The sequence below is a fragment of the Chlorocebus sabaeus genome, chromosome 5 (genome assembly GCF_047675955.1).
Source record: "Chlorocebus sabaeus isolate Y175 chromosome 5, mChlSab1.0.hap1, whole genome shotgun sequence".
Classification (NCBI taxonomy): domain Eukaryota; kingdom Metazoa; phylum Chordata; class Mammalia; order Primates; family Cercopithecidae; genus Chlorocebus; species Chlorocebus sabaeus.
In genome coordinates this window covers 65,828,423-65,850,571 of record NC_132908.1, presented here as the reverse complement: position 1 = coordinate 65,850,571, position 22,149 = coordinate 65,828,423, and the positions used below count along the sequence as shown (strand labels likewise).

General features: G+C 41.8%; 1 protein-coding gene across 1 annotated transcript in view; it reads right to left on the bottom strand.

Moving 5' to 3' along the window:
• Positions 1 to 22,149, bottom strand: part of TANGO6 (transport and golgi organization 6 homolog) — a 252,551-nt gene that overhangs the window by 197,962 nt on the left and 32,440 nt on the right. Inside the window, exons 6-7 of the mRNA XM_007993836.3 lie at positions 21,630 to 21,792; positions 18,712 to 18,794 (exon numbers count right to left, since the gene is read on the bottom strand). Coding sequence (XP_007992027.1) covers positions 18,712 to 18,794; positions 21,630 to 21,792 — 246 coding nt within the window. The remainder of the gene's footprint in view (positions 1 to 18,711; positions 18,795 to 21,629; positions 21,793 to 22,149) is intronic.

The following is a 22,149-nucleotide window of genomic DNA, read 5'->3' as shown; positions in this document are numbered from 1 at the left end:
TCTTAAAAATCAACCTTAATTTTTCACATCCCTTAAGCCTCCTGACTCCTCTCTGGAGCCTGTTAGCCAAGGAGCCAGCTTCCTGTGCATGATCTAATCTCCGTAAGCCCAGCTAAATGAAGTGCTGTGTACAGCAGCGTTCAGAAGTCATGTACAGGCCTAATGATGAAATCACCAATTACAGGAGGCAAAAGAAGAGATTCTTCCAGATAACGTAAAGACCTATTGTTCGGCTTTGGATCCTGTGTTCTCAGAGGTAATCCCTGTGGAGCCATCCTTCCTTACCAGGATTTTTTGTAAAAAAAATAATAAACCCCCAAACAAGAACAACAAAGAAAACAAAAACAAATGGAGTTAAGTCTTCATTATTTACTGGCTTAATAGGGCCAAAGCACCCCAAACTTTAACAAGAACTCAACTGAGCACATTCCTCAGGGATATATGTTGTTGCTGATAAATTCCTCTGATTTGGCCAGGGGCAGTGGCTCACACGTATAATCCCACCACTTTGGGAGGCTGAGGCGGGCGGATCACCTAAGGTTAGGAGTTCGACACCAGCCTGACCAACATGGTGAAACCCCGTTTCTACTAAAAATACAAAGTTAGCAGTGCGTGGTGGCACATGCCTGTAATCCCAGCTACTTGGGAGGCTGAGGCAGGAGAATTGCTTGAACCCAGGAATTGGAAGCTGTAGTGAGCCGAGATCATGCCACTGCACTCCAGCCTAGGCAACAAGAGTAAAACACTGTCTAAAAAAAAAAAAATTCCACTAATTTTTTGTTTGCTTCTTCCTTATACTTTTCTATATCTTCTTATAAGGAACAAGTACTACTTGTGCCTAAAATTTAGAAAATAATGTACAGCAATTTATACATATGTTATTTATTTTTGTGTAAAGGTTCAACAAATGTTTATTGAGTGCCACTTTTGTGCTAGCACACTTGCAGCCCTGCAGATACGGTGCTGAACAAAGTATCTGCTTCAAGGAGCTAACATTCTAGTTGAGGAGGCAGGCAAGAAAAACCAACTATACAATACCAGGTAGTGACAAGTGCTAGGAGGAAAAATAAAGCAGGTTAAATGGATAATGATGAGGGGAAGAGCATGCGGAAAGAGAGAGAAAAATTAAGAATAGGCTTTATCAGCTGGGTGCAGCAGCTCATGACACCTGTAATCCCAGCACTTTGGGAAGCAGAGGTGGGTGGATCACAAACAAGGTCAGGAGTTCGAGACCAGCCTGACCAACATGGTGAAACCCGTCTCCATAAAAATACGAAAGTTAGCTGGAGGTAGTGGTGCACACCTGTAATCCCAGCTACTCGGGAGGCTGAGGCAGGAGAATTGCTTGAACCCAGGAGATGGAGGTTGCAGTGAGCCGAGATCATACCATTGCACTCCAGCCTGGGCAATACAGCAAGACTCCATCTCAAAAAAAATAAAAAAAAATAAAAATAAAAAAGAATAACCCTTATCAGTTTACCAACTAGAATCTATCAAGTTCACAGATAGAAACAGAGAAATAAGACTTTTTTTAAGTCAAAAGATTTAGAATTAAGGCTTTCTTTTGGTTCAATCTGATAAATAAATGTTTTCTACAGTATCTTAAAGAATGTCAGTGGCCTCTCCTTGATCTATGCACAATTGCCACCTCCCTTCCAACAATAATAGTAAATTTCTTCTGTACTGAACTCAAATCTACCTCCCTTTAAACTTCCTTGATGGAAGTACATGTATCCTTTACAAGGTTTGGGCTGGGTGCAGTGGCTCATGCCCATAATCCCAGCACTTTGAGGCTGAAGTGGGAAGATCACTTGTGCCCAGGAGTTCAAGACCAGCAACATAGCATGACCCCCATCTCTACAAAAAATAAAAATTAGCTGGGCATGGTGGTGCATGCCTGTACTCCCAGCTACACAGGTGGCTAAGGCAAGAGGATCTCTTGAGCCCAGGGGCTTGAGGCTGCAGTGAGCCACAGCACTACAGCCCGAGCAAGAGAACAAGATTCTGTCTCTAAAAAATAAATTAAAATAAAAAATAAGTTTTGGGCTAGGTGTGGTGGCTCACATCTGTAACCCCAGCATTTCGGGAGGCTAAGGAGGGAGGATCACTTGAGTCCAGGAGCTTGAGACCAGCCTGGCCAACAAGACGGAACCCTGTCTCTACTAAAAATGCAAAAATTAGCCAGGTGTGGTGTGGTGGTCCTGTAATTCTGGTACTCAAGAGGCTCAGGCACAAGAATCATTGCTTGAACCCAGGAGGTAGAGGTTGCAGTGAGCCAAGATCGCGGCTACTGCACTCCAGCCTGGGTGACAGAGTGAGACACTGTCTCATAAAATTAAATTAAATTAAATTAAAATTAAAAAGTTTTGGACTAGTCATCTAAAAACAATAATCAAAATCAGTTTCACATAACTATGTACGATTATGTGTCAATTAAGATTTAAAAATAATAAAAATACACAATTTTTAAAAACAAAGTTTCTTTTATCTGCCTTAAGCACTGCTATGCATCCTAATGACCAGATTGATTTTGGAGATGAAAGATATGCAATGATACTTATTAAATTGACCCAGCACAAGTTCTGCCTCCTCCATAAGCCTGCCATATACTTAATCTTCAACTATTCATTCATTCACTCACTCATTCAAATATTCAGCACCTAACCACTATGAAATGATTTTTCTTCTTCTCTAAATTCCAATTGCATTTTAGAGCCTGTGATAAATAATTGGTCCAGGAATATAGTATATAGTTATCTCCCAACTCCTGAACTAGTCTGGAAGGCAAAAGTCAAGCTCTCTTCTTCAGCGCCTATCAGAGTAGATTATGAAGTGGTGCTACCTGAATTTTTGGTGACTAGGCAGTGAATATAGTAGTACACAATTTAAAGGAACCCCACTGTTACTGCTTTTATTTTTTTATTTTATACTTTTATTTTCTGAGACAAAGTCTTGCTCTGTTGTCCAGGATGGAGTGCAGTAGCACAATCTCGGCTCACTGCAACCTCTACCTCCCAGGTTCAAGTGATTCTCTTGCCTCAGCCTCCCGAGTAGCTGAGACTACAGGCACATCCCACCATGCCTGGCTAATTGTTACTGCTTTTATGAAGCAAACAATAACTACCATGTACTGCATTCCACTAAAGAGTGAGCCAGGTATTCGGCCAAACATTTAACATACAAAAAGTCTTCATAAGAGGGGTCCTGCAGGTGAAGCATTTTTGTTCCCACTCTAAAAATGCAGAAAACTGAGGCTCAGAGAAGCAGTCGGTCAGTTGAGCAAAGACACATTGTTAGCAAATGGCAGAACCAGGATAAACCCAGATCTGTCTGACACAAAATCCATTCACAATCCACATAGAGGGAAAGCAGATGAGTGGCTGCCAGGGACTCGGAGGAGGTCAGAATGGGGACTGATTGCTTCGTGGATACGGGATTTCCATATGGGGTGATGAAAAAGTTCTGGAACTAGATAGTGGTGATGGTTGGGCAACATCATGAATAGACTTAATGCCACTAAATTATACCATTTCAAATGGTTAAAATGGTAAATCTCGTATGTATTTACTACAATATTAAAAATCCCCAAACACATACCCCTGGCCTCTCAATACTTACCTTCTCCCCCGGTGCATAATGAGATTTTCATTGCTTCAGTTCCTAGCCTATACCAATTTTATCCCAGCTGTCCCCACCCTCTGAGTCAGTAGATCCCAGTTTGTCAGGCTTTTAATAACTCTAGTCCTGCAAGCTCTGCAAGCTGGAGCCGAAGTGTCCGTGTGGCACCATGGACAGTGGCTTCTGTAACACCTCCCCTTCCTCCTACTTATACAGCTCCGTTTTCTTATACAGCTCCCCTCTATTAATACCAAGTTTTCCAGTAGATCTCCAGGGGCATACTCTGACCAGCTGCTTCCAAGGACATCCCCCTTCTTCCAGTCTCTTGCCTAGTACTGAACTCCTATGCAGGTTAAAGTTCAGTCTGCACCTGACATCCAACATTACCCCCTATATACACTCCCAAAGTAGAATGTGGTCACTTCCCCCTTAACGTCTCCTGATCATTGGTTTATATTTGGAGTTTAGTAACCTATTCAGGGAAATGAGAGGCTGGACTGATTCAGCCAATGCTGCATTTCGAACTCAGCCAGCACTTACAATAGCCAAACAAAGCACTAAAAAGGAATAATCCTTCCCATGAAATCACACTACACATGGAAGAAACAGTTGGGGTAGTTCCTTCCAGCCTCCTCCACATTGGACTGGTATCGGTATGGACTGAAGAAGCAGCAAAGGCACAAGAGACAAGCTGTTCCTGCCCATGGAGGGCAGGGCCTGACTGCTCCACCTCTGTGCCCCAACATCTGGGTGTTGTGTGATTTCCTTGAACTGTGCTTATGTTCAGTCTCTTTCTAGTTGGGGGGCGGGGGGAGTCTTCCCTGATCACATGGAGGCAAAGTGGGATGGGAATTCAAGTTCTAAAACACAATACAGTACTTCGCATGTTATTTTTCTTTTCTTTTCTTTTCTTTTTTTTTTTTTTTTTTCATAGTCTCACTCTGTCGCCCAGGCAGGAATGCAGTGGCGTGATCTTGGCTCACTGCAACCTCCGCCTCTTGGATTCAGTATTTCCACGGACCAGTTTTGTGACTTAACACAAATCAGTGGACTTCTCTGAATCTGTTTCTTTATGTGTAAAATGAGGTTTGATAAATGGTGCTGTAAGGCCTCTTTCATATCTCATCTATGATTCTCTGACTTGACTGAAACTTTGTTCATTTCCTTCAGAATTCCCTTTTGGTACCTCAATCATTAAGAGGTGACACTAGTTGAAAAAAATTAACCACCCTTCTAAAAAAAAAATGCAAAACAACTGAAGCTTCAATGTGACCAGATGTAATAAGTTTCTAACCCTTCCTCATATGCATTCTGTTATGCTATCAGTCCTGAAGTTAGTTCTTTAAAGATGAAATCATATTCAGTTGAAAGGTTTTCTAGTTATTCTAGGTATTTCTACAACTAGGGATCCCCAAACAAAATACCAAGATATGGGAAAGCTGAAGCAGTGAAGGGAGAGACCCGAAGGCAGCTTTTCAATTGTGTGGTATAATAAAAGCCTCTCTGGGAGTAAGTGAAAGGATGCCTCGAAGAAAAGTTGAACCTGGCCAGGTGCGGTGGCTCACGCCTGTAATCCCAGCACTTTGGGAGGCCGTGTGGGGCAGACTGCCTGAGGTAAGGAGTTCAAGACCAGCCTAGCAACATGGCGAAACCCTGTCTCTACTAAAAATACAAAAAATTAGCTGGGTGTGGTGGTGGGTGCCTATAATCCCAGTTACTTGGGAGGTTCCGGCAGGAGAATCCCTTGAACCGGGGAGGTGGAGGTTGCGGTGAGCCAAGATCACGCCACACCACTGCACTCCAGCCTGGGCAACAGAGAGACTCCGTCTCAAAAAAAAAAAAAAAAAAAAAAAAAGAAAAGAAAGACTGAACCTCGCTTACCTGTGGTTTTTCAAATATAAACATGCAGCAAGAGCTGAGAGGCAAAGTCAGAGGCCAATGTGGGTCAATGAAAACAGATTAGGCAAGGATACAGACTGGTACCAACAACCCCAGTGGCAGTCTGGGGATTTCCTTGTTCCTTTCTGGGGATTTCCACATTTCTTCCTGATTGCCCCTCGGCTTTCTTTCGCAGATCCAGCCAGCTATGATATGAGGCGTCTGCGGTTAAGCCTCACAATCCTTCATCTAAGCTTAGAGTGCTACTCTGCAATAAGCGATAGGATGATCTTAGCTATGGCCCACACACTACTGTAACTCTTTGCCTACCTGACTAGGAACTTCTTGAAGGCAGCAGTCGGCTCTTAATCATTTCTGTATTTGTGAACCTGGCAAAGTGTCTGGAATTCAGTAAATACCTGATAAATGTTTTTGTGACTGATTGAATCAAAGAATGAACAAAGTAGGCTGCTGTTTATTTTCTCAAAAGCTCTATTTTTGTGGGGAAGTTACAATGCCCTATGCATTTCCTTTCTCTTTCCCTCCCTCCCTCCCTTTCCTTCCTTCCTTCCTCTCTCCCTCCCTCCTTCCCTCCCTCTTTCCTCTCCCTCCCTCCCCTTTTCCTTTCCTTTCTTTTCCTTTCCCTCCCACCCCTCCTCCCTTCCTTTCTTCCTTCCTTCCTTTTTTAAGCTGTAGCTAGTGGCGATTCCATCAGTGCTAACAGAGCAGAATCATAGAACTTCAACTATGAAAGGGAGAGAGGACTGAGCAAAGCTGGACTTTATATTGGCTTGTACAGCATCTACCTTCAATATCTGGAGGATGGAATTTTTCTGGAAGGATTGGCTAGAAATTTAAAAGAGAAAGAAAAAAGTGGGTGGAATCAAAATGGTCAAAAATATTAAGAATAAACACGTGTTTCTGTTTCAAAGCAAACAAAATAAAACAAAACAGAAAGGAGTTCTCACATGCTCCATTACTTTCTTTCTTTTTTTTGAATTCTTGAGAGGGAGCCTTGCTCTGTCACCCAGGCTGGAAAGCAGTGGCGTGATCTTGGCTCACTGCAACCTCTGCCTCCCGGGTTCAGGTGATTCTCCTGCCTCACCCACCTGAATAGCTGGGATTACAGATGCCCATTATGCCCAGCTAGTTATTTATTTATTTATTTATTTATTTTGAGACGGAGTTTTGCTCTTGTCACCTAGGCTGGAGTGCAATGGTGCGATCTCGGCTTACTGCAACCTCTGCCTCCTGGGTACAAGCGATTCTCCTGCCTCAGCCTCCTGAGTAGCTGGGATTACTGGCACCCACCACCATATCTGGCTAATTTTCATATTTTTAGTAGAGATGGGGTTTCATTATGTTGGCCAGGCTGATCTTGAACTCCTGACCTCAAGTGATCCACCCACCTCAGCCTCCCAAAGTCTTTTTTTTTTTTTTTTTTTGAGATGGAGTCTCGCTCTGTTGCCCAGGTTGGAGTGCACTGGTGCAATCTTGGCTCCCTGCAACCTCTGCCTCCCAGGTTCAAGTAATTCTCCCACCTCAGCCTCCTGAGGGATTAAAGGGACCTGCCACCACATCCGGCTAATTTTTTATTTTTTATTTTTTTGTTAGTAGAAATGGGGTTTTGCCATGTTGGCCAGACTGTTCTTGAACTCCTGACTTCAGGTGATCCACCTGCCTTGGCCTCCCAAAGTGCTGGGATTATAGGCGCAAGCCACCACACCTGGCCATGTGCCCCATTTCTCATTCCATAGACTTCCATGACATTGCTAAGCACGTCCCTTAGAGACTACTGCAGGGTAGTTGAAAGAGCACAGGGAAGTCAGTAGTCAGGAAACTTGGATGTGAATTTTGTTTCTGTCACCTTTATGACTGCCCCAAATTACACATTAAATAAGTGAACATGGATAAGACATTTAAGTCTCTCTCAGTCTCCATTTTCTCATTTATAATGTAGGTATCAAGCTTTTGGCATAAGGACAAATTAAGATAATTCATGTTAAAGGATTTTGTGAAATATATATACTCCATACAAATGTTAGATTTATTCCTGAATGTTTTATATGTTTGATGCTATTGTGAATGGAAATATTTTCTTAACTTATGGGCTTATCTTTTACAGGGATGTACATGTGTGGGAATACAAACATGACGGGGCTGTTCGGAATCAAGCTGACGGAATCCTAACACTGAAATTCAGTACAGGCTGTAATTTGATTTTACACCTCCTAAAGATTAAACTAGTCAAATACAGCCTTCTAAAACATTACAGTGATCTTTCTGATAGTAGTGTTCCAGAACTTCTAATGCACTTGCTGAGTGTAATTAAGACTTGTGAGAGGAAAAAAGAACAAGGCAAGTTACCTAATATAGCAAGTATTTTGCACTGTGCATGCTTTCAGAACATATTGCATAAGATCGTCTTTTTAAAAAACAAGTTTCCCTGAACCAAAAGAGAACTGACAGTTTTTTGAGCACTTATGTGCTACAATATGCCATGAACCCACCAAGTTACCTTATTTCATCCCCACAAATCAAATGTTAAATAAGTTACCTAAAGTCGCACGGACAGTCAACTTTGGAGCCAGATTCCAACCTAGGTCTGTCTGGCTGAAAGGTGCTACATCATACCAGAGAGTGAACCAAAGCATTTAGAAAAGCTAACATTTGCAATTCCCACAGACTTGAAGGATACTTCTTTTGGTCTTTTGCTTGTAATTCAAGGTCACAGTTCAATTACACATGGAAATTTCCAGAAAGAATTATTGCCAGTGCAGGGAACCAAGGTTAGAAGGAGACTAACTTTTCACTATAAAGTTTTTTGTCCTTCTTAAATTTGTACCATGTGCAAACATGATCTTTTCTAAATACAGAAAGGGAGAGTATTTTCTAAATTCTGTATTTTCTAAATACAGAAAGGGAAGGAAAGATTGGTTCCTGGACCTGCTCTGCCACTCCCCAACTGTATGATTTAGAACAAGTCACTTCACAAAATCTTTTGGATTTTATTTTCTTTACTACAAAATGAGGGGTTAATTTGTCAAAACTCATAGACTATACAACTCCAACAGTGAACCCCAATGTAAACTATTGACTTTGGATGATACTGAGGCATTAATGTGGGTTCATCAATTGTAACAAATGTACCAGGCTGTCTGGAGATAAATATATGGGACCTCCCTATACTTTCCACTTAATTTTTCTGTGAACCTAAAACTGCTCTTAAAAAATAAAGTCTATTGGTGGGCGTGGTGGCTCACGCCTGTAATCCCAGCACTTTGGGAGGCTGTGGGTGGATCCCCTGAGGTCAGGAGTTAGAGAAAAACCCGGCCAACACAGCGAAGATCCACCTCTACTAAAAATACAAAAATTAGCCGGCCATGGTGGCACATGCCTATGATCCCAGGTATAATCCCAGCTACTCGGAGGCTGAGGCAGGAGAACCACTTGAACCCAGGAGGTGGAGGCTGCAATAAGCTGAGATTGCGCCACTGCACTCCAGCCTGGACAACAGAGCGAAACTCCATCTCAAAAAATAATAATAATAAATAAAGTCTATTTAAAAAGCAAGGTTATACTAAATTATTTCTGAAGTTCCTTCCAGTTCTAAGATTCTATTATTCTAATTTACTCTGCAAATCTAATTAAAAATTCAGAAAGAGTCAAATATCCAATCTGACAGAATAACTGTAATTAGAAATTCATTAAGATTAGATGCCGAAAAGACTTGAATAATTAAAGTCAAGATTCCCTGAATCTGGAAACAGAGAGATAAAATGGAAATGAGAATGTAGGAAATAAACTAATTAAGTGCCTCCTAGTTTTTCCTACCCTAACATTTCTTCTACTTTTAGGAAGAGTATCAGGCAAGTACTGTGAAGAATGCTAAAAGGAAACGTTTTCCCCATTTCAGAATCTAGCCGGTCCTCTTACAAGCAAAAAATGTCCAAATAAAAAGGAATTGTAACTCTCTTATATTGTCCTACCCAGAAGCAATCTCTGTGCAATCTAGGCCTCCCTTCACCTCTCTAGGTAAAGAATACACTATTAATCCTTCTCATGCCAGGGAGGTCAAAATAATTTACGTATTCTAAGGACTGGACCCCAGGCATTCAGGGCAGAAGGAGAGAATGGGGAACCACTGGACTAAAAGTGTTTTGAGTTGCATATCCCCTTTATGTCTTAGATAATTTTACCAGATAGAAGGTACATATATAGAAGTGAGAATCATTTATCCAAATAAAGTACACGTGGCTATGCCAAGTTTTCAATTCAATTCAACTAGCACCTGTGAATGCACCTATATGTGGAGAACTTTCCTCCTGGCCCCCCAGAGCCATCAGAACCACCTGCTCTACTCTCTGCTGGAGTGAAGGATACAAGAGTAAAAAGGCCTTCCCCTACAATTATTCCCATCATAAAATTTTCATTCAGAGCACTGAGGGTTTATTCTTTTCTTTCTTTCTTTTTTTTTTTTTTTTGAGACGGAGTCTCGTTCTGTTGCCCAGGCTGGAGTGCAGTGGCACAATCTCGGCTCACTGCAACCTCTGCCTCCCGGGTTCAAGCAATTCTCCTGCCTCAGCCTCCCGAGTAGCTGGGACTACAGGCGTCCGCCACCACGTCCAGCTAATTTTTTGTATTTTTAGTAGAGACAGGGTTTCACAGTGTTAGACAGGATGGTCTTGATCTCCTGACTTCGTGGTCCGCCCGCCTTGGCCTCCCAAAGTGCTGGGATTACAGGCGTGAGCCACTGCGCCCAGCCCAAGGGTTTATTCTTTAAATACCAAAATGTATTTATATTTTAGGCTGGTGCGGTGGCTCACACCTATAATCCCAGCACTTTGCGAGGCCGAGGCAGGTGTATCACGAGGTCAGGAGATCAAGACCATCCTGGCTAACACTGTGAAACTCTGTCTCTACTAAAAATACAAAAAATTAGCTGGGCGTGGTGGCGGACGCCTGTAGTCCCAGCTACTCTGGAGGCTGAGGCAGGAGAATGGCATGAACCCGGGAGGCGGAGCTTGCAGTGAGCCAAGATTGTACCACTGCACTCCAACCTGGGCAACAGAGTGAGACTCTGTCTCAAAAAAAAAAAAAAAAAACAAATTTATTTACATTTTAATGCTTTCAGAAGGAAATTCTCTCTCTCTCTCTCTCTCTCTCTCTCTCTCTCTCTCTTTCTTAAGACAGAGTCTCACTCTGTTGTCCAGGCTGGAGTGCAGTGGTGCAATCTCGGCTCACTGCAACCTCTGTGTCCCGGGTTCAAGTGACTCTCCTGCCTCAGCCTCCCAAGTAGGTAGAATTACAGGTACGAGCCACCACGCCTGGCTAATTTTTTTTGTATTTTTAGTAGAGACAGGGTTTCACCATGTTGGCTAGGTTGGTCTCAAACTCCTGACCTCAAGTGATTCGCCTGCCTCAGCCTCCCAAATTGCTGGGATTACAGACGTGAGCCACTGTGCCTGGCCCTAGAAGGAAATATTTCTAATATGCAATCCCTGCCTTCTTAAACAAAGTATATTGAACACACCAGCCCCAACAAACTTTGCTTTTCAAATTCTTACACCCTTTTTGAGTAGTTTTTTGGTGTTCTTTCTTGTTCCTCTCTGCTGGCATTCTCTTGTCATTGTGCCTTCTTTAGTCTAACTTCTATTTTTTAACTTTGAATTCTGCTATGATGTGAAAAATCAGATAACCTCCAGTCTGACCAGGATAGTGTATAACGGTGATACGGGCTGCTCTGCAGCTTTAGTGCACAGCCTCTGGAGTGGCCACGGGTGGGTGGTGGCAATGGTGCACATGACAGGGGATGTCAAGGTGAAAATGCCCAGTGAGGAACCAAGATAAAACAGACCCACACTCCAAAGGAAGACACCGGACTAAGATGAGAACAGGTTGGGGATTATAAAAACTGCTCTTCCAGAAAGACGGGAGAGAAGGACCAAAAGTATGGAAGGGCCAAGCATGATGGCTCATGCCTATAATCCCAGCACTTTGGGAGGCTGAAGCAGGTGGATCACCTGAGGTCAGGAGTTTCAGACCAGCCTGGACAACATAGCGAAATCCCGTCTCTACTAAAAATACAAAAATTAGCTGGGTGTGTTGGCTGGCGCCTGTAATCCCAGCTTCTTGGAAGGCTGAGGCAAGAGAATAGCTTGAACCTGGGAGGCAGAGGTTGCAGTGAGCCGAGATCATACCACTGCACTCTAGCCTGGGCGACAGAGGGAGACTTGGTCTCAAAAAAAAAAAGTATCGGCCAGGCGAAATGACTCATGCCTGTAATCCCAACACTTTGGGAGGCTGAGGCAGGTGGATCACCTGAGGTCAGGAGTTTGAAACCAGCCTGACCAACATGATGAAACCCCATCTCTACTAAAAATACAAAAAATTAGCTGGGCATGGTGGCAGGCACCTGTAATCCCAGCTACTGGGGAGGCTGAGGCAGGAGAATTGCTTGAACCCAAGAGGCGGAGGTTGCAGTGAGCTGAGATCATGCCATTGCACTTCAGCCTGGGAAACAAGAGCAAAACACTGTCTCAAAAAAAAAAAAAAAAGTATGGAGAGACTGAGATGAGATCAGTGAGGAGGATTTCTCTGGAGTGAGCTGTTTGTTAAGCCAGGAGCCCATCCCTCAACTCATCAATAATGAAAAGACAATAACCCAATTTAAAAATCGACAAAAATTAGCTGGATGTGGTGGCGCACGCCTGTAATCCAAGCTACATGGGAGGCTGAGGTAGTAGAATTGCTTGAACCTGGGAGGCAGAGGTTGTTGCAGTGAGCTGAGGTCTCGCCACTGCACTCCAGCCTGGGAGACAGAGCAAGACTCTGTCTCAGAAAAAACAGAAAAAAAAAAAAAAAAGAAAGGAAAAAGGGTCTTAATAGACGCTTCTCCAAAGAAGACATGAAAATGGCCAATAAGCCAGAAAAGCTGTTCAATATTATTAGCCATTAGGAAACGTAAATCAAAATGATAATGAGATACTACTTTACTCCCACTAGGAGGACTAGAATAAAAAAGGCAAGACAGGTAATAAATTCTGGCCAGATGTAAAAAAAGTGGAGCCCTCATATATTTCTGGTGGGAATGTAAAACGGCGTAGCTGCTTCGGAAAAGTGTGGCAGGTCCTCAAAAGGTTAAACATAGTTACATTATGATCCAGCATTTCACTCCAAAGTATACAGGTAAAAGAAGCGATAACATAGGTTCACACAAAAACTAATTGTGTACACCAGTGTTTATAGCAGCATTATTCATGAGAGCCAAATGGTGAAAATGATCCAAATATCCATCAACAGATGAATAGTAAAATGTGGTATATCCATATAATGGCATACTTTTTGGCAATAAAAAGCACTGAAGTACTGCTTCATGCTGCAATACAAATGAACCTTAAAAATATCAGGCTCCAGTGCAGTGGGGTTTACAACTAATTAATCACAACCAGTTACAGATTTATTTGACCCCTTTCCGCTCTGACTGCTTCATTTGACTAGACTTGAAAGAAGCCAATCACAAAATACCATAAATTGTATGATTCCATTGATATGAAATGTCCAGAATAGGCAAATCTATAGAGACAGAAAATAGATTAATGGTTGCCTAAGGCTATGAGCAGAGTGGGGAGAATGGAGAATGACAGTTAATGGATATGGGTTTCTTTTAAGGAGAACAAAAATATTCTAAAATTAGACTGATGATGGTTACAAAACCCTGTGAACGTACTAAAAAACACTGAGCCATACACTTGAAATGAGTGGACTGTATGTTACATGAATTTTTATCTTAATAAATCTGTTAACAAGAATAAAAAAAGAGAGAAAAAAAGAGCTGGAAATGTTCCCGAACGCTTCTCTAAAATTAAACACTCTTTTGTTATCCTCCATGTTACCTAGTGAGCTGCTGGATCAATTTACCCAGCCCCGATATTTTCCTTATTTCCTGCCTTTGAGCTGTACTCTATAATTTAGTATTAACAGAAAGTTAATAGACACAACACATCCTTTGTTGTTAAATTTTACCCAGTGTTTACCATTTTCCTCCAACATACACATTTCCTCTGTTTTCCCACTGCAGCTGGCTGCCAAAACCTTGCAGAGAGAATAATTACCCTTCCGCCCCTCTTAGTTTCACGACAGTGCCAATCCTTGGTGCATAATCAAGTGTCTACAGAAAACTAATGGTTTGCGTGCCTCTCCAGGGGGCTTTAAATTCGCCAAACTGTTAACCAAACTATGAAGGTTTCCTCCCTCCTTTTTGGGGACCAAGAATAGGAGATATGGCAGGATTCATTATGTCCAGATCTCTCTGTTTTTTAGAGGATAACTCCCTTGCTAGAAAGAAATACTCTGTTTGCTTTTTTTCCTCCCTCTAAGTTTACTGACTTCCAAGGCATATTATAAGGGGTTTCCACCAAAATTTAGTCACAATTAGTCTTACCCCTATCCTGACAGTACTTTCAAATCTTTCCAACATTCTAAACCCAACCACTTGGCAGTTTTTCATCATGCTATTTCTTAGATGGGACATGGTCTTTCTGAAAGTTAGTAGGCCACTGTTCTCTAATTTAGAACATCTGCTTTCTAGACTGCTCTAATAATTTCTTATCTCTCCATAATCTGAAAGTCTTTGCCTAGAAGACCACTCTTTTCAGGAGTCTATCCATGAGGCATTAAAAAATAAAAACAGCATTATATTCACATAGTTAGCATGTCATCTTTCAATCTCTGAGCAATCTGATTCCATATTTGTGTGCCAGGTCAACCCTTAAAGGGTAGACTTTATTTTTAAAAATAGTGAAATTAAATAAAAGGGTAGTAAACATTCCACTTTACAAATAAAGTGAGTGAGGCCAGGCACGGTAGCTTATGCCTGTTATCCCAGCACTTTGGGAGGCCAAGGCAGGCGGATTGCTTGAGGTCAGGAGTTTGAGACCAGCTTGGCAAACATGGTGAAACCCTGTCTCTACTGAAAATACAAAAATTAGCTCAGCGTGGTGGTGGGTGCCTGTAATTCCAGCTACTGCGGAGGCTGAAGCAAGAGAATCGCTTGAACCTGTGAGGCGTAAGTTGCAGTCAGCCAAGGTCATGCCACTACGCTCTAGCCTGGGTAACAGTGAGACTCTGTCTCAAAAAAAAAAAAAAGAAAAAGAAATGAAGTGAGTGCTATGGAGAATGAGTTTGCATTTTCTCTCTGTGAATCTACTAGTATCATGCTGAAAGCTTAAAGCAAAACAAAAGTATCTGCCTTCTTATCTGAAAGAATGTAATTTACTTTATACCCTCATGTACTGCTGATGGGAATGTAAAATGGTGCAGTCACTTTGGACAACAGTCTAGAAGTGCCTCAAACAGTTAAACATAGTTACTATATGATCCAGCAATTCTATTACTAGGTATATACCAAAAAGAAATGAACACATAAATATACACAATAATGTATACATAAATGTCCATAGCAGCATTATTCATAATAGCCAAAATGTTATTATGGAAACAACCTAAATGTCCATTTACTGATGAACAGATAAAATGAGGCATGTTAATACAAGAGAACACCATTTGGCAATGAAAAGAAATGAAGTATGGTTCCATGTGATAATATCATGCTAAGTGAAAGAAGCCAATCACAAAAAAAAACCATGTTGTACAATTCCATTTATATGAAACGTACAGAATAGGCAAAACTTGAGAGACAGAATACAGGTTAGTGGTTGTCTATTTATAGGGGACGGGGGATTGGTGGTGGAGAGATTTCAGAGTGATGGCTAAGTGGTGTGGCGAGGGTTTCTTTTCTTTTCTTTTCTTTCTTTCTTTCTTTCTTTCTTTCTTTCTTTCTTTCTTTCTTTCTTTCTTTCTCTTTCTCTCTCTCTCTCTCTCTCTCTCTCTCTCTCTCTCTCTCTCTCTCTCTTTCTTTCTTTCTTTCTTTCTTTCTGTTTGTGAGACGGAGTCTTGCTCTGTCACCCAGGCTGGAGTGTAGTGGCGTGATCTCAGCTCACTGCAACCTCTGCCTCCCAGGTTCAAGCGATTCTCCTGCCTCAGCCTCCCAAGTAGCTGGGATTACAGGCATGCGCCACCACGTCCAGCTAATTTTTACATTTTTAATAGAGATGGGATTTCATCATATTGGTCAGGCTGGTCTCGAACTCCTGACCTCAGGGATCCTCCTGCCTGGGCATCCTAAAGTGCTGGGATTACAGGCACGAGCCATTGTGCCCAGCCAGGGTTTTCTTTTTTGGGAATAAAAAGTTCTAAAGACGATCGTGATGACAGTTGTACATACCTACGAATATACATAAAAGTCATTGATCTGCACCTTTACTTATTTATTTATTTATTTATTTATTTATTTTGAGAGATGCTTGCTCTGTCACTCAGCCAGAGTGCAGTGGTGCGATCTCGGCTGACCGCCACCTCCTGGGTTCAAATGCTTTTCCTGCCTCAGCCTCCTGGGGAGCTGGGATTACAGGCGCCCACCACCATGCCCAGCTAATTTTTGTATTCTTAGTAGAGACAGGGTTTCACTTCGTTGGCCAGGCTGGTCTCAAACTCCTTACCTTAGGTAATTCACCCACCTTGGCCTCCCAAAGTGCTGGGATTACAGGCGTGCCTGTACACTTTATTTTTATTATTTATCTTTTCATTTTTTGAGGCAGTGTCTTGCTCTATTGCCCAGGCTGGAGTACAGTGGTGTGATCTCAGCTTACTGCGACTTCCATCTCCCAGGTGCAAGTGATACTTCTGCCTCAGCCTCAAGAGTAACTAGGATTACAGGCACACGCCATCACATCCAGCTAATCTTTGTATTTTTATTTATTTTGAGACAGAGTCTCACTCTGTCACCCAGGCTGGAGTACAGTGGCACAATCTTGGCTCACTGCAACCTCTGCCTCCCAGGTTCAAGTGATTCTCCTGCCTCAGCCTCCTGAGTAGCTGGGACTACAGGTGCATGCCACAACATTCGGCGAATTTTTTGTATTTTTAGTAGAGACGGGGTTTCACCATGTTAGCCAGGATGGTCTTGATCTACTGACCTCATGATCCGCCCATCTTGGCCTCCCAAAGTGTTGGGATTACAGGCGTGAGCCACCGTGCCAAGTCTTTTTTTTTTTTTTAAATAAAACTGGTTTATTGAAGTATACTTTAAAAACCATAAAATCATTTATTTTAAATATACAGTTCAGTGAATTTTAGTAAATTTACAGATTTGCAAAACCATCACCACAATACAATTTTAGAACCTTTCCTTCATCAAAAGATCCCTTGTGCTATTGTAATTGCTCCCTGTCCTACCTACTAAATTCACATACAGGTTTTCGTATGAACATGTTTTCTTTTTTTTTTGTTTGAGACGGAGTCTCGCTCTGTTGCCCAGGCTGGAGTGCGGTGGCACAATCTCGGCTCACTGCAAGCTCCGCGTCCCAGGTTCACGCCATTCTCCTGCCTCAGCCTCCCGAGTAGCTGGGACTACAGGTACCCGCCACCGCACCCGGCTAATTTTTTTGTATTTTTAGTAGAGACAGGGTTTCACCGTGTTAACCAGGATGGTCTCGATCTCCTGACCTCATGATCCACCTGCCTCGGCCTCCCAAAGTGCTGGGACTACAGGCATGAGCCACCGTGCCCAGCCTATATGAACATGTTTTCATTTCTCTTGGGTATATACCTAGTAGTGGAATTGCTGGGTCATATGATAACTCCATGTTTAACTTTTTGAGGAAATGTCAAACTATTTTCCAAAGCAGCTGTACCTTTTTCACATGAAATACAGTTTTGAAAGCTGTTTTCTAATGTAAAAGTGTTCAGCAGTAAATTATTATAAATATATTAAAATAAACCTTATTTATTATTTTTATTTTTTATAGAGATCGGGTCTCACTATATTGACCAGGCTGGTCTTGAACTCCTACCCTCAAGTAATCCTACTGCCTTCGCCTCCCAAAGTGCTGGAATTATAGGCATAAGCCACCACACTGGGCCTAACATAAATTTTAAAGAATATTTATCCTAATTCCATCTAGCCATAACACAATGAATTTCATTTATTTTCCAAAAGCATATACCACATATATTTATAAGATTGTGATAATAAAGAACATAACACTTAGATTCTTAGTTTTCATTCATTTTTTTTCTTCCGATGAATAGAAAAGCAGTTTTCACTCTTGTTATATATTTATGTAGTCATTTGCAGGAATCATTTTTTCAGACTTAATTTGTTATGACAGTGATTACTATCAAAAGTTATAAAGTAGATTCAATTATCATACACTTTTAGGAAGGCTAGAATACTGAAAACACCCGTCAATTTCTTTTTTTGTTTGTTTGTTTGGAGACAGAGTCTCGCTCTATCCCCAGGCTGGAGTGCAGTTGCACAATATTGGCTCACTGTAACCTCTGCCTCCTGGGTTCAAGCGATTCTCCTGTCTCAGCCTCCTAAGTAGCTGGGATTACAGGTGCATGCTACCACGCCCGGCTAATTCTTGTAGTTTTAGTAGAGATGGGGTTTTGTCATATTGGCCAGGCTGGTCTTGAACTGCTGGCCTCAGGTGATCCACCCTCCTCAACCTCCCAAAGTGCTGGGATTACAGGTGTGAGCTACCATGCCCCGCTCCGTGTCAATTTCTTCAAAAGACATGCTTTCATCAGTGGCATTTGCCAGTCAGAAAATCTAAACTATTTCAACATTTAGAATAAATGATGTAATTAACAGAGTTTCAAAAATATATCAGTTTTTTCACTTAAAAAGGTCAGCTCGCCAGACATAGTGGCTCACGCCTGTAATCCGAGCTCTTAAGGAGGCAGAGGCAAGAGGATAGCTTGAGCCCAGGAGTTTGAGACCCGCCTGGGCAATACAGCGAGACCTCATTCTCCACAAAAAGGAAAAACAACAACAAAAGACTAAAAAAGGTCAGCTTATAGTTTCTGGTTTTCATAGTGAAAAGATTCTGACAGCTTGGAGCTTTAGATTAGTTATTCCAATGCTTCAAGTGCTAATTAAAAGGTAAAATTATTTTAAAAGGCTGGGAGCAGTGGCTCACACCTGTAATCCCAGCACTTTGGGAGGCTGAGGAAGGAGGATCGCTTGAGGCCAGGAGTTCAAGACCAGAATGGGCAACGTGGAGAGATCCCCATCTCTACAAAAAAAGAAAAAATTTTTTAAAAATTTTAAATAAGAAGTCAATAAAAACATCAGTGGTTCAGATTACCAACCTTAAACACATCCTCAATGCATCTACTAAGTTCTTCTTCTGTCACCAAAATAGTTCCTGGTACCATGTGACTCTCTGGAATCTCTAGAAAAACAAAAACAAAAACACAAAATTACCCATATTTAGTGCCTCACTGAATAGAACATACTAAAGCTAAGGAAGAAAGTTTTACTAAAAAGATGGCTCAGTAGGTAACAGCTAAGATCAGAAAATTGACACGGTTACCATTGAACAATATACCCTTCATACACATTTCATAGAATATATGATGCCAGTGATTATAAACATGAATTGTTATTTTACATATCACTAAGAAAAAACACCAACATTGCCAATTAACCTATAACACATTATCACTTAGAATTTTCATTTTAGGCCAGGCACTGTGGCTCAGGCCTGTAATCCCAGTACTTTGGGAGGCCGAGGCGAGCGGATCACAAAGTCAGGAGTTCGAGACCAGCCTGGCCAACATGGTGAAACCCGGTCTCTACTAAAAATATAAAAAGTTAGCCAGATGTGGTGGCGCAGGCCTGTAGTCCCAGCTACTCAGGAGGCTGAGGCAGGAGAATCACTTGAACCCAGGAGGCGGAGGTTGCAGTGAGTCGAGATTGTGTCACTGCACTCAAGCCTGGGCAACAGAGTGAGACTCTGTCTCAAAAAAAAAAAAAAAAGAATTTTCATTTTAAACTTAATTGAATAAAAATTGGGGATTGGATAAATGAAAATGGCAGCATTGGCCAAGTGCGGTGGCTCATGCCTGTGATCCCAGCACTTTGGGAGGCTGAGGTGGGTGGATCACAAGGTCAGGAGATCGAGACCATCCTTGCTAATACAGAAAAAATCTGTCTCTACTAAAAATACAAAAAATTAGTCTGGGTGTAGTGGCTCACGCCTGTAATCCCAGCACTTTGGGAGGCCGAGGTGGGCGGATCACGAGGTCAGGAGTTCGAGACCAGCCTGACCAACATGGTGAAACCCCATCTCTAATAAAAATACAAAAATTAGCTGGGCGTGGTGGCCTGTGCCTGTAATCCCAGTTACTCAGGAGGTTGAGGCAGGAGAATCGCTTGAACCCGGGAGGCTGAGGTTGCAGTGAGCTGAGATTATACCACTGTACTCCAGCCTGGGTGACAGAGCAAGACTCCGTCTCAAAACAAACAAACAAACAAAAAAATTTAGCTGGGCGTGGTGGTGGGCGCCTGTAATCCCAGCTACTCGGGAGGCTGAGGGAGGAGAATAGCGTAAACCTGGGAGGCGGAGTTGCAGTGAGCTGAGATCGCGTCACTGCACTCCAGCCTGGGTGACAGAGCGAGACTCTGTCTCAAAAAAAAAAAAAAGAAAGAAAATGGCAGAGTTAATAGTTGTATCTAGGTGATAGGTACATAAGAGTTCATTATATAATCTCTATAGCATGTGTTTTAAAATTTCCCTTCAAAAAGTTTTAAAATAGTTACATTTTTTTATTTATTTGAGACAGGGTCTTGCTCTATAACCCAGGTTTTGGAGTGGAACTGTGCAATCATGGCTCACTGAAGCCTCAACCTCCTGGGCTCAAGTGATCCTCCTACCTCAGCTTCCTGAGCAGCTGGGAATACAGGCGTGCACCAACACGCCCACCTAATTTTTAAAATGTTTTCTAAAGACAGGTTCTCATTATGTTACCCAGCCTGGTCGCAAACTCCTGGGCTCAAGCGATCCTCCCGCCTCAGCAATCCCAGCACTTTTGGAGGCTCAAGCAGGAAGATCACTTGAGCCCAGGAGTTCCAGACCAGCCTGGACAATATAGGAAGACCCCAACTCTATAAAAAACAAAAATTTTTAAAAAGTTTTAAGTTTTACAATGTCTTTCTATTTATTTAGACATAGTTTTATTTTATATATATATATATATATATATATTTTTTTTTTTTTTTTTTTTTTAGCAAGGGTCGTACTATGTCACCCAGGCTAAAGTGCAGAGGCGTGATTATGGCTCACTGCAGCCTCAATCTCCCAGGCTCAAGCGATCCTCCCACCTCAGCCTCCCAAGTAGCTGGGGCTATAGGTGCTTGCCACCACGCCTGGCTAATTTTTACATTGTTTTTTGGTTAAGATGGGGTTTTGCCATGTTGCCCAAGTGGTCTCGAACTTCTGGGCTCAAGCAATCTGCCCGCCTAAGCCTCCCAAAGTGCTGAGATTACAAGCATTAGCCACCATGCCCATCTATGATTCTTGATTGAACTTTGGATTTAAAAAAACAGCTCTAAAAGAAATTATTGAAAAAATTAGAGAAGTTTGAATGGAATTTATATATTATATCACAGCATATTGTATAAATGTTAAATTTCCTGGGTGTGGTAATTGCATTGCGGTTATGTAGGAGACTGACATTTTTCTTTGGAGATGCATACTGAATTATTTAGGGGTGAAGTGTTGTGATGTCTGCAACTAACTCTCAAATGCTTCAGAAAAGATATGTTTATATGTGCAGAAAGAGAGAAAGAAAAAACAAATGTGGCCAAAATGTAAAGTTATTCAGTCTAGGTGATCTCTTTTTTTTTTTTTTGAGACGGAGTCTCACTCTGTCGCCCAGGCTGGAGTGCAGTTGCTGGATCTCGGCTCACTACAAGCTCCGCCTCCCGGGTTCACGCCATTCTCCTGCCTCAGCCTCCCAAGTAGGTTTCAGCGTGGTCTCTATCTCCTGACCTCGTGATCCGCCCACCTCGGCCTCCCAAAGTGCTGGGATTACAGACATGAGCCACCGTCCCGGCCCAGTATACTCTTCTTGAAACTTGTAAGTGAATTTCTCAAAATAACAAGTTGCAGGGAGGGGAAGGAAAACTAAAGACACTGAAATAACACAAATTTAAATCATTTAAACATAAAATACTGAAGAAGGTCCTTTAGAGGCACACCCAACCACCACACTTCCTCCTTTACCTGCTGTACTCAAACATCGATGAAGAGGAGCTAACACTGGCTGGAGCAAATACTTTGCTGCCAATTGTGGGCGTTCTCTTGACAAAGTTATAAAGGTAGTGGTGGCAACTCTCTGAAACTGTCGTGCTGTCAATTTATCCTGAAAGTGAAATAAATCCAGAACCTACAAAAATATTACAAGAAGTAAATGTCAGTTTTTTGCAAGGAATATGACATTAACTAAAAAGAAAAAGCATGAATTTTTTAAGCCAAAAAAAATAAACTCACTTCAATAACACTGATTCAACAGAATTCTTTTCTTAATTTAACATACCCAGGATCAAAGGGTAAGAGAGCTGAACAGGCAGTGTTTTTATTTTTAATTAAAAATTTGTTTTGCCCATCCCTCATACTTGCAGTGTTTTTATTATTTTATCAAATTTATAAAATACAGGCTCATTTTAGGCACACGCATAGGGAGTATTAATTAAGAAAACTCCACATTTTTCATGTATCAGATTAGGAAAGATCAAAAACTTTG